The 13,122-nt window shown below is 39.1% G+C and overlaps 1 protein-coding gene across 1 annotated transcript in view; it reads left to right on the top strand.

Annotated features, from left to right (window-relative positions):
- Positions 1–13,122, top strand: part of STARD9 (StAR related lipid transfer domain containing 9) — a 120,320-nt gene that overhangs the window by 44,024 nt on the left and 63,174 nt on the right. Inside the window, 4 exon segments of the mRNA XM_045448007.1 lie at positions 6,807–6,923; positions 10,606–10,638; positions 10,727–10,788; positions 12,557–12,669. Of these exon segments, the coding sequence (XP_045303963.1) occupies positions 6,807–6,923; positions 10,606–10,638; positions 10,727–10,788; positions 12,557–12,669 (325 nt within the window).

Raw genomic sequence — 13,122 nt, 5'->3', positions numbered from 1 at the left:
TCTGGATTTTCTTGAAGGCTTGCATTTTCCAGAGGAAGACTTGGAGGATAAATTGCAGTTAATTTCTGTCAATTTCAGCTTCTAGCACAGTAGCAGTTACCCATTTGTTATCCCCAGCCACGTGGCAGGCAGCTGTACATGGGTCCTGGAGCATCTTGTACACAGCTTGCAGGAGTCGGGTGGACAAAAAGGACCCTGTCTTCCAAATATCAGGAATCTGTGCTGATTGCCAATTCCTGCTTGGGATCACAGAATTGCAGAGTTGAGTAGTCATTGTTGTTGCATGTTTCCCATTGTTGCAAGTCCCTCCCCATACAGCTGAAATGACTTCCAGGGGATTTGAAGTGATAACTCCCCACTCCACTCCTACTTCATTTTTCTGCTTTTCCCCATTTTGCAGTCAGACACTAAAGACCAGGGCATTGAAAAACAACTCCACACATGGGGAAAATTAGAAAGTGACCATGCGTGCCCAGGGAAAGACTCAGAAAAGACCACTTGCTAGAACCTTAGGTTTACACATCAGGCTGATCCTCGGCACAGAGACAGCCTACAGTAATCAGAAAAACAAAAACAATAAACAAAAAGAATAATGAGACACAGGATACCCCAGGCAAAGGAGAGAATCTGATTTCTAGAATTACTGCATTATTAGATTCAGATGTTCAGTTTTCAATGTAAAAGGTCACAAAGCATACAAAGAAACCTGAAAGTGTGGCCTATTCAAAGGGAAAACAAATCAACAGAAACTGTCCCTTAAAAAGCCCTGAAGGCAGATATATTAAACAAAGACTATAGACCAGTTGTCTTAAAGATGCTCAGAGAACTAAAGGAAGATGTGGAGAAAGTCAAAAACCAATGTATAAACAAAATGTTACTCTTCAATCATATATTTCACTCTATTTCATTGGTATGATATGTTGTTCTTTTCATTGCTTTGTGAGTAGTTTATAATTTTAGTTTTAATTTCTTCTTTGATTTAAGGGTTATTTATAAGTGGGTTTCTTAATTTCTTTGCTGCCTAGTTGTCCTTGTACTGCTAATTTTTCATGGTAGAACAATAGGTTGCTTATCATATTCCTTGAGATTCTGCCATAAATAATGCAGTACACACTAAGATGAAAGAAAATAAAACCTAATCCTTAGCATTACCCCAATACTTAAGTCTTATCCCCCAATGTATCTGATTTTCCAAATTCCATCTGAATAGCCATGTATTTTCGTTACTCCAAGCTTTACATGTGTTGTTTATCCAACCTAGACGATCATCCCCATCATGAAAATCCTTGTCTTTTTATTTATTTATTTTGAGAGACAGAAAGCATGCAGGTGAGCAGGGGAGGGGCACAGAGAGAGAGGGAAAGAATCTCAAGCAGGCTTCATGCTGTCAGCTCAGAGTCTGATGTAGGGCTTGATCCCACAAACTGTGAGAGCATGATCTGAGCTGAAATCAGGAGTCAAATGCTTAACCAACTGAACTGCCCAGGCACTTCTGAAAGTCCTTTTGTCTTGAAACTCAGTTCAGATGTTCCCTATTTCATCAAGTCTTTCCAGGTTCTTCAGCCAGCATTCCCTTTGCTTTTTAGGTTCTGTTGAATGTCTTCATTTTGCCCTTCAAGATGAACTCTTCAGGGGCACCCAGGTGGCTCAGTCGGTTGAGCGTCCGACTTCGGCTCTGGTCACGATCTCACAGTTTGTGAGTTCGAGCCCCGTGTCGGGCTCTGTGCTGACAGCTCAGAGCCTGGAGCCTGCTTCGGATTCTGTGTCTCCCTCTCTCTCTGTCCCATCCCCACTCGCTCTGTCTCTCTCTGTCTTAAAAATAAATAAAACATTAAAAAAATTTTTTAAAAATTAAAAAAAAACATAAAAAAATTTCCATCTTATTTTCTGCCCCAGGGTGACCTGTTGGACTAAAAAATGGACTCTCTTAACCTCTGGCTTGAGGTTGGCATTGGACAATGGAAAGCTCTAGCAGGAAATCAGAGGGGAGATCCTTTCCATAGGATTGTCTTGGTCAGGCCTCGTATGTTTTTGTTTTTGGCCAGGGGGAGGGCCGGTGTCTTCATCATCTTTATATTTTTTGGAAGTAGAATTGTCATAAAATAGTTTATTAGTATCAGATATATACCATAGTGATTTGACAATTATATACATTATGAAATGCTCACCACCATAAGTATAATTACTATCTGTCGCCTTATAAAGTTATTACGGTATTACTGACTGTATTCCCTGTGCTGTAATTTTCATCCCTGTAGCTTATTTTATAACTGGAAATTTGTATCTCTTACATCTCCTCACTTATTCCATCCATCTCCTAAACGCTCTTCCTTCTGACAACTACCAGTTCTGTTTTATGAGTCTGTTTCTGTTTTTTGTTTGTTCATTTGTTTTGTTTCTTAGATTTCACATATGATTGAAATCATATGGTATTTGCCTTTTCCTGTCTTAGTTCATTTAGCAAAATACCTTCCAGGTCTATTCATGATGCTGCAAATGGCAAGATTTCATTGTTTTTTATGGCTGAGTAATATTCCATTGTATAATGTATATCATGTATTGATTGATTGATCGACAGGCATAGGTTACGTCCATATCTTGACTATTGTAAATAATGCTGCAGTGAACATAAATGTTTATTTATCTCTTTGAGTTTGATATTTTCGTTTTTATGGGTAAGTACACAGAAGTGGAATTACAGGGTCATATGGCATTTTTCTATTTTTAATATTTTGAGAAACTCCATACCTTTTTGCACAGGGGCTCCACACATATTCCCGCCAGCAGTGCATTACACATCCTTTTTTCCACATCCTCACCAAAACTTATTATTTCTTGTCTTTTTGATACTAGCCATACTGACTGGTTTGAGGTGACAACTCACTGTGGTTTTGATTTGCACTTCCTCCATGATTAATCATGTTGAGCATCTCTGGTCATTTTTATGTTTCCTTTGGAACTATGTCTATTCAGGTCCTTGGCCTGTTTTTGATTGGATTATTTGCTTTTTTGACATTGAGTTGTATATATTTTTGTGTATTTTGGGTATTAACCCCTTATCAGATACAGTATTTGGAAATATCTTCTGTTCAGTAGATTTTCATTTTGCTGATATTTATTTTGCTATGCAAAAGCTTTTAAGTTTAAAGTAGTCCCAATTTTTTAGTTTTGCTTTTGTTTCCTTTGCTTGAGGAGACAGATATAGAAAACTTGCTGAGGCAAGTTTTAGAGAGAGAGAGAGAGAGAGAGAGAGAGTGAGTGAGCAAGTGCGTGTGTGGAGAAGAGGCAGAGAGAGGGGGGATTAGAGGATCTGAAGTGGGTTCCATGCTGACAGCAGAGAGCCTGATGCAGGGCTTAAACCCACAAACTGGGAGATCATGATCTGAGCTAAAGTCAGATGCTCAACTGACTGAGCCACCCAGGTACCCCACTGCCTGTGTTTTCTTTTAGTAGTCTTATGGTTTCAGGTCTTATATTTAGGTCTTTAACCCATTTTGAGTTTATTTTTTTGTGTATGGTGTCAGAAAGTTGTCCAGTTTCAAAAGAGGAATGCTTTTGCATTGCTGGTGGGAATGCAAACTGGTGCAGCCACTCTGGAGAAACAAGTTCTTCCAAAAATTAAAAATAGAACTACTCTACGACCCAGCAATTGCACTACTAGGTATTTACTCAAGGGATACAGATGTGCTATTTTGAAGGGGCACATGCACCCCAATGTTCATAGCAGCATTATTGACAGTAGCCAAAGTATGAAATTTATTGTCAAATTGGTTTCCATGCAACACACAGTGCTCATCCCAACAGGTACCCTCTTCAGTACCCATCACCCACCCTCCCCCACCTCCCACCCCGCATCAACCCTCAGTTTGTTCTCAGTTTTTAGAGTCTCTTATGGTTTGGCTCCCTCCCTCTCTAACTTTTTTTTTTCCTTCCCCTCCCCCATGGTCTTCTGTTAAGTTTCTCAGGATCCACATAAGAGTGAAAACTTATGGTATCTGTCTTTCTCTGTATGACTTATTTCACTTAGCATAACACCCCAAAGTATGGAAAGAGCCCAAATGTCCATCGATGGATGAATGGATAAAGAAGATGTGGTATCTATATACAATGGAGTATTCCTCGACAATCAGAAAGAATGAAATCTTGCCATTTACAACAACATGGATGGAACTAGAGGGTATTATGTTAAGAAATTAGAGAAAGACAAATATCATGACTTCATTCATACGTGGAATTTAAGATACAAAACAGGTGAACATAAGGGAAGGGAAGCAAAAATAATATAAAAACAGGGAGGGGGACAAACCATAAGAGACTCTTAAATAGAACAAACTGAGGGTTGCCGGAGGGGTTATGCGTGGGGAGATGGGCTAAATGAACAAGAAGCATTAAAGAAGACAGTTGTTGGGATGAGCACTGGGTGTTATATGTAGAGGATGAATCACTGGATTCTACTCCTGAAATCATTATTGCACTGTATGCTAACTAACTTGGATGTAAATTTAAAAAAATTTTTGAATTAAAAAATTATTAAAAAAAGAAAGTGGTCCAGTTTCATTCTTCTGCATGTAGCCATCCATCTGGTCTAATGTGTTATGCAAGTCCGCTGTTTTCTTACTGACTTTCTGTTTGTATGGTCTGTCCATTGATGTAAATCAGGTGTTATAATTTCCTACTATTAGCGTATTACTGTCAACTTCTCCCTTTATGTCTGCTAATATTTGTGTTATATATTTAGGTGCCCCTGTGCATAGATGTTTATAAGTGTTATATCCTCTTATTTTATTGATCCCTTTATCATTATGTAATGTAGTTCTTTGTGTATTGTTACAATCTTTGTTTTAAGTCTTTTTTTGTCTGATATAAGTATTGCTACCCCAGCTTTTTTTTTTTTTTTTAACTGGTCTTCATGCCCAGCATGGAGCCAATGCGGGACTTGAACTCACAGCCCTGAGATCAAGACCTGAGCTGAGATCAAGAGTCGAAATCTTAACTGACTGACCCACCCAGGTGCCCCTCTTCTCTTGCTCTTAAGATTGTCTTTTTATCTTTAATTTTTTACATTAAGAAAATTTTTTTTTTTACTGTTTATTTATTTTTGAGAGAGAGAGACAGAGCTTGAGCAGGGGAGGGGCAGAGAGGGAGACACAGAATCCGAAGCAGGTTCCAGGCTCTGAGCTGTCAGCACAGATCCCAACGCGGGGCTTGAACTCAGACTAGGAGATCATGACCTGAGCCAAAGTCAGAGGCTCAATCTACTGAGCCACCCAGGTGCCCCTAATTTTTTACATTTTAATTATTATGTCTCTTGGTGTGGACCTCCTTGAGTTCATCTTGTTTCAGGCTCTCTTTGCCTCTGAGACCTATATGTCTGTTTTCTTACCCAGGTTAGGGAAGTTTTCAGCTGTTATTTCTTCAAATAAATTTTCTGTCCCTTTTTCTCTCTCTCTTCTTCTCAGCTTCATATAACGTGAATGTTAGTATGCTTGATGTTGTTTCAGAGTTCCCTTAACCTATTCTTAGGTGCTTTTTAAAAATCTGTTTCATTGATGAGGAAACTGAGGTAAGGTTACTTGCCCAAGGAGCCAGGCTTTGAACCTAGAAAGTTCCAAAGCCTGTGTTCTTTTTTTTTTTTTAATATTTTTTTAAAAATGTTTGTTTATTTTTGAGAGAGACACAGAACATGAGCAGAGGAGGGACAGAGAGAGAGCGGGAGACACAGAATCTGAAGCAGGCTCTAGGCTCTGAGCTGTCAGCACAGAACCCAATGTGGGGCTTGAACTCACAAACCGTGAGATTGTGACCTGAGCCAAAGTTGGATGCTCAACTGACTGAGCCACCCAGGCACCCCCCAAAGCCTGTGTTCTTAATAATTAAACTATAGGTAGCTGTTTAGAGGAAGAGAAATCATTTTAAGAACTTTCCCTAATGTTAGGCCCTACTAAAAAATATATTTTACATGAATCCTCGCTCTTTAAATAACAAGCTCCAACCCTACTTTTCTATACTACTACCACAAGTTTGGAGAGAGGATGGGTAAATAGATCCACAAATAGTATCAACCTTACCTCAACCTTTATGTGTGATAAGAAGTGTAAATACAGCTCTTTTTTTTTTTTAAGTTTTTATTTTCATTCTAGTTAGTTAACAGAGTATTATATTAGTTTCAGGGGTACAATATAGTGATTGAACAATTCCATATGTCGCTACTCTGGGTTATTTTTTTTTTTAATTTCTTTTTAAGTTTTATTTATTTAAGTTATCTCTACACCCAATATGGGGCTTGAACTTACAACCCTGAAGTTAAGAGTCACGTGCTCTTCCAACTGAGCCAACCCGGCACCCCAGGGTTATTTTTTCAAGTTTATTTATTTATTTTGAGAGAGAGAGAGAGAGAGAGAGAGGAAGAGGGAGGGAGACTCCGAGAGAATCCCAAGTAGGCTGCACCATCTACGTGGAGCCTGATGCAGGGCTCAAACTTCCGAACCACGAGATCATGACCTGAGCCCAAGTTAAGAGTTGGACACTTAACTGACTGAGCCTCCCAGTCACCCCACCCCTGGGTTTTTTTAATCCAAAAATATTATAAAGTGTTTCAACTACACATGACTATTAATTCCCTATGATTTTACAAGAATGAATTCAGTTTCAGAAAAAGTTTGCTAGGGAAAATTTATTCATTCAAATGTGTTTTAACACACTTACTGTATGTTGGGCACAAAGCTAGACACTGAAAATTGTAAAATGATATGGTCCCTCAATATGCTATGGGAAGAACTATATGCTTTCTACTTTTGTTGTTACAGGTGTTCCAAGATTTGGGAACCGAAGTACTGTCTGGAGCTGCCAAAGGCTACAACATATGCCTTTTTGCCTATGGGCAGACAGGCTCTGGGAAGACATATACCATGCTGGGGACCCCAGTGAGTGTTGGTATTGGAATATATCTCTTTCTGTTGCCACAGCAAGCCTGAATCTGAAATGTCCTTGCTACTGAGAGCTAGAATATGAATTTAATAGTCAAGTTTAATAAGATTTAATGGGCTCTCTTCTGTATTAAGATTGGGTTTCTTAGCACTTTAATTGAAAGGTGAACTTTGAATAATTAGCCCTTCCTTATTAAACCCTGAAGAACCTTAGAATTTTACAACTCCCTTTGATGAAGCAGACCTTGTCAGTGCTGAATTTCTCATATCATTTCCACGTTCGTCGCTTGAAGCTTTTTAACACCTTAGGAGTGGACGAGACAGACTGAATCTTAAGTGCTGCCTAGGGCTGTGCAGAAATGGGGCTATGTGTTCCATCTGAGTGTTGGAGAGAAGCAGGAGGACCAGCTGCTGGGATGGAACTTTCAGAAATATGAAGGACTTATGAGAACCTTACTTTGTCATGGAAAATTGGGAGGGTAGAGGTCCTTAAGCACACCTCTTTGTTTTATGTTTAGGAGTACCTTGGTTAGTTGAACTGGTGGGGCAGGTGGCAAATAACACTACACATGGACATTATCTGGGACATTATTCCTTCTGAAAGATTACCCCCCCAGGGGTGTCTGAGTGGCTCAGTTGGTTGAGCATCCGACTTTGGCTGAGGTTGTGATCTCACAGTTCGTGAGTTTGAGCCCCATGTCGGGCTTTGCACTGACAGCACAGAACCTGCTTCAGATTCTCTGTCGCCCTCTCTCTCTGCCCCTCCCCCTCTCTCATGAGCGCGCTCTCTGAAAAATAAACATTATTTCTTATACACAAAAATAAACTCGAAATGGATAAAAGACCTAAACATAAGAGAAAGCCATCAAAATCCTTGAGGAGAAGGCAGGCAAAAACCTCTTTGACCTTGGCCACAGCAACTTCTTACTCAACACGTCTTGGAGGCAAAGGAAACAGAAGCAAAAATGAACTCTTGGGACCTCATCAAGATAAAAAAACTTCTGCATGGGAAGGAAACAGCAAGACTAAAAGGCAACCAACAGAATGGGAAAAGATATTTGCAAGTTACATATCAGGTAAAGGGTTAGTATCTAAAATCTATAAAGAATTTATCAAACTCAACACCCCCCCCCCCAAAAAAAATAATCCAGTGAAGAAATGGGCAAAAGACATGACACTTTTCCAAAGAAGACATCCAGATGGCCAACAAATACATGAAAAAATGCTCAACATCACTCATCATTAGGGAAATACAGATCAAAACCACAATGAGATACCACCTCACACCAGTCAGAATGGCTGAAATTAACAACTCAGGCGACAACAGATGTTGGTGAGGATGCGGATAAAAAGGAATCCTTTTGGACTGCTGATGGGAATGTAAACTGGTGTAGCCACTCTGGAAAATAGTATGGAGGTTCGTCAAAAAAATTAAAAATAGAATTACCCTATGACCCAGCAATTGCAGTACTAGGTATTTATCCAAAGGATACATGTGTGCTGTTTCAAAGGGGCACATGCACCCCAATGTTTATGGGAGCACCATCGATAATAGTCAAAGTATGGTAAGATCCCAAATGTCATTGATAGATGAATGGATAAAGAAGATGTGTGTGTGGATATATATATACATATACACATACACACACACATACCACACACACACACAATGGAATATTCCTTGGCAATCAAAAAGAATGAAATCTTGCCATTTGCAACAATGTGGATGGAACTAGAAGGTATACTAAGCAAAATTAGAGAAAGAAATATCATATGACTTCATTCATATGTGGAATTTAAGATACAAAACAGATGAACGTAAGGGAATGGAAGCAAAAATAATATAAAAACAGGGAGGGGGACAAACCATAAGAGACTCTTAAATATAGAGGACAAACTGAGGGTTGCCAGAGGGGTTGTGCGTGGGGGGATGGGCTAAATGAACAAGAGGCATTAAAGAAGACAGTTGTTGGGATGAGCACTGGGTGTTATATGTAGAGGATGAATCACTGGATTCTACTCCTGAAATCATTACTACACTGTATGCTAACCAATTTGGATGTAAATTTTAAAAAAGAAAAGAAAAAATCCAGCTACCATTTTTTTTGTGTGTGGAAATTGGGAAGCTGATCTTAAAATGCATATGCAAATTAAAGGGTCTCAGGACATCCAAAACAATTTTGAAAAAGAACAAATTTGGAAGTTTCATACTCCTTGACTTCATCATTTACTAGAAAGATAAACTAAGATTGTGTGGACCTCTTATAAGGATTGACATATAAATCAATGGAAGAAAATAGAAAAACAAACTTTTAAACTTTCCACAAGTGTGCCAAGACAATCCAATGGGCAAAGAATAGTATTTTCAAAAAATGTTGCTGGGACAGCTAGATACACTCATGCAAATGAAAGATGCTAGAACTCTACCTCATAACTACAAATAATTCAACATCATTCATAGATCTAAATTTAAGTGTTAAAATTGTAGGGTTTTTTTGGAAAACAAAACAAAATAGAAGTAAATCATTGTGACGTTGAATTAGGCAATGACTTTAGATATACTGCACCAAAATCACAAGTGGCAAGAAAAAAAAACCAGATAAACTGGACTTCCTTAAAATTAAACATTTTTGTGCTAAAAATAATAAAGTAGAAAGACAACCTAAAAAAAAAAAAAACATTAAAAGAAAAGATTACCCCTGCTGCCTTGGGCTCAGCTCATTGCTACTATGTCTGTGTTTAGTGTGACTTTATGTATTTGAAATTAAAAGAAAATGCCGACTACACCACGGGTATAAAAGCTTTAACCAACATATATGTTAACAATGGGTCTAAAATGAAAAAAGAAGCTACTTTTCCCTAAATGTGTGCTTTATTTTATTTTATTTTTTAATTTATTTATTTTGAGAGAGAGTGTGGGAGGATGGGCAGTGAGAGAGGAGGAGAGAATTTCAAGCAGGCTCTGCACTGTCAAATGAAGAGCCCATCGTGGGGCTGGATCCCACGAACTGGGAGATCATTATCTGAGCCGAAATCAAGATTCAGATGCTTAGCCCATTTAGCCATCCAGACCCCCCATGTGTATTTTATTTTATTTTTTAATTTTTTTAATGTTTGTTTATTTTTGAGAGAGAGCTCAAGCAGGGGAGGGGCAGAGAGAGAGGGAGATAGGATTCAAAGTGGGCTTTGCACTGAAAGCAGTGAGCCCAATGTGGGGCATGAACTCACGAACTGTGAGGTCATGACCTGAGCCAAAGTTTTCATTCAACCAACTGAGCCATCCAGGCGCCCCCTAAATGTATATTTTAAACACCCATGTATTCTAGTTCTCTATGTGTAGGGATAGAAGTGTTTTGGGAGGGCCCACCGTGGTAAATAGGTTTATCCAAGAAGGATGTAATCTTTATTGCATGAAAGCAGGTACCTGTGTTTGTTAGCTTCTCCACTCTTCCTTCTTACGGTGGTGATCTGCCTCTCAGCTGGTACATTCCTCCTGTGAGTGTCTCCTGAGAGCACAGGCAAATAGAATCTTCTACATACTTCCAGTGAACCTGCCTAAAATGAAGAGGTAGCACAGAGAACCCATGTGCCCATCCCCCTGCCAACCTTGGTTCCTGGTTGTTGTGGGAGAGCTTCACTGTAAGTGAACAGTAATGCTTTCCTTTCTTCTCTTCTCTAGGCCTCTGTTGGGTTGACGCCACGGATATGTGAGGTATAGATTCTATTTTGACTAGATCCTCTCAAAGTACACCTCCTTTGTACACTCCCTTCAGTGAACTCCAACCCTCTGGTTTGTGCAGGGTCTCTTCATCAGGGAGGAAGACTATGCCCCACTGCCTTCCTCTTGTAGGATAAAAGTAAGGTAAGAACCTGTCAGGCCCTAGGGCCTAAGATATTTCCGTTTCTACTCCAAATTGTAGCATGTTCAGCTGTCCTCTCTTTGCTTCAAGAGTCATCTAGAGGAATGGAGAAAATTCCATTTCCATAGCAGAAATATTTTGCAGTATAGAGCGATGAGAAACATACTTAGATCTTTGGGTTGTAGGAATCTTAATTCCTATCCCCAGGCTTAAACAGGTGTTTCCTGTGGACCAGCTTGCCCTGGCTATCTGGGTTCCTTTTCTTTACTTTCCTTACAGTTTAACACCAGCTGTTGGAATTTTTCTTCCAGCTCCAGTAGATTGTTCTTTGGGTCAGTAGTTCCTAAGCTCTAGTTCCAAGACAGTGCTGATTACTCCCATATGAAGTTTTAACCAGCCTGTAGCGAAAATGTTGGTTCAAGGTTACCAATTGCCCTTAATTTTTGGTATTCTGTTTTTTTGGTGTTCATGTCCTCTTTAAAAAACATGAGATATAATTCATATACTATAAAATTCATGCCTCCAAAGTGTATAGTTCAGTGATTTTTTTTATATTTACAAGGTTGTGCAGTCATCCTTACTAATTCCAGAACATTTCATCATCCCAAAAAGAATAAATGCCCTTTTTAAAAATTAAATGATAGTGAACATTATTTATACATTTTTTTAAGTTTGCAAAGTAAAATTTTTAGACACGTATATGTGTGTCTGTGAGCATGTGCATATATATTAAATGCTTTATTGGCCATGAAATCTGGGAACCACTACTCTGAGAGACATCTGGGATGCCTGTGTCCAAATCTGGGAAGGTTAAGAAGAAACAGTTTATAAGAATGTGCATAGTGTTCAGCTCTGATCTGGAGCCTTTTTTCTGGTCACCGGCTTCACAGGCAAACATCTGTGTTCTGATGAGGAAGACCTTTCTGTGAGAAGTTTGTTTTCTTTTTTTTTTTAATTTTTTTTATTTATTAAAATTTACATCCAAATTATGTTTTCTTATTTAACAAAATCTTTGCTGATTTTAATTAAGAATTGTAGCTATTTTGTTATTATTTTAAAGATTTTATTTTTAAATAATCTGTACATCCAGCATGAGGCTTGAACTCAGAACCCCAAGATCAAGAGTTGTATGCTCCACCAGCTGAGCCAGCCAGATGCCCAGCTATGTTATTATTTTGAAAAGAAATGAAATGCTAGTAGATACCTATGTTAACCAGAATTGCTGTGTATAAAACAGGTGAAATGAGAATTGTCCTACTTAAATTAGGGGTAGGGACCAGAATCTTATTCATTTAACTGTCCTCATTGCTCAACACTGGCTCTCAAGATGCCATCACAGAATAATAAGAGCTCAAAGATCATGTTTGGAAATCACTTAAGAAATAAGCCTTTAGACTTTGCGGTATGGTGGCCTGATCAAGATACAGGCTGGTGGCAGCATCCTAAAACCATGCTGAAATAGCCTCTTGAAGGCTAAATTTGAGTCAGCGCTGACATTGTAAACCTAAGACTGTCAAGTGATGACAGCTAACGCTAGCAGCACAATTGTGCACATGTAGAAAGAGACTCAGTGGGGTTCCTTGGCATGGTCAAGGTCTTAGAGTGTCAGAGGTAGAACTAGATCAAGAATTAGAACCTTCTGATTCTTGGCTTAGTGTTTCCCCTACTTTTTTCCAAATCTAATATGTTGCCTTTTTTCACAATGTAATTTTGAAAAGATGTCCCCATTTTTCAAAATGTAATTACGTGCCTTGTTCTACATGTCTTTAGTTTTCTGGAAATCTATAATGAACGAGTGCGGGATCTGCTGAAGCAATCTGATCAAAAAAAGTCCTACAGTCTGCGGGTCAGGGAGCACCCAGAGATGGGGCCCTATGTACAAGGTGAGCCACTGTGGTCCTGGAAGTCTGAGACCAAACTGAATTCTGAGAAGCTTTCCTAATGGTCACTGATTCATTTAATAGATGTATAGTGAATACTTACTATGTGCCACCTGCTGTACTAGATGCTGGATATATAGCAATAAACAAAAAAGACAATCCTGCCCTCAGAGGCAGGCTTATAGTCTTGTGGGGGGTGAGGCAGAAAACAAACAATTAAAGTAGTGATAAAAAGCTAATAAAAAATAAATAGATGTCATGATGGAAAAGAGCATTGGGCAGTGTAGGCAGTCCATCTGCATAGCGTGGTCAGGAAACACTTATGTGAGGAGATTCAGAAGCCAGTCACGTGAAGAATGGTGTAGCAAGGGGAAGAGTGACTCAGGTAGAAGGAGCACCGTGAGCAAAAGCCCTGAGAGAAGGGCTGGGTGATTACAAGGAGACCGATGTGTCTAA

Source organism: Leopardus geoffroyi, chromosome B3, assembly GCF_018350155.1.
Source record: "Leopardus geoffroyi isolate Oge1 chromosome B3, O.geoffroyi_Oge1_pat1.0, whole genome shotgun sequence".
Lineage (NCBI taxonomy): Eukaryota > Metazoa > Chordata > Mammalia > Carnivora > Felidae > Leopardus > Leopardus geoffroyi.
The sequence above is the reverse complement of the archived record's forward strand: the minus strand, read 5'-3'. Positions and strand labels throughout refer to the sequence as shown.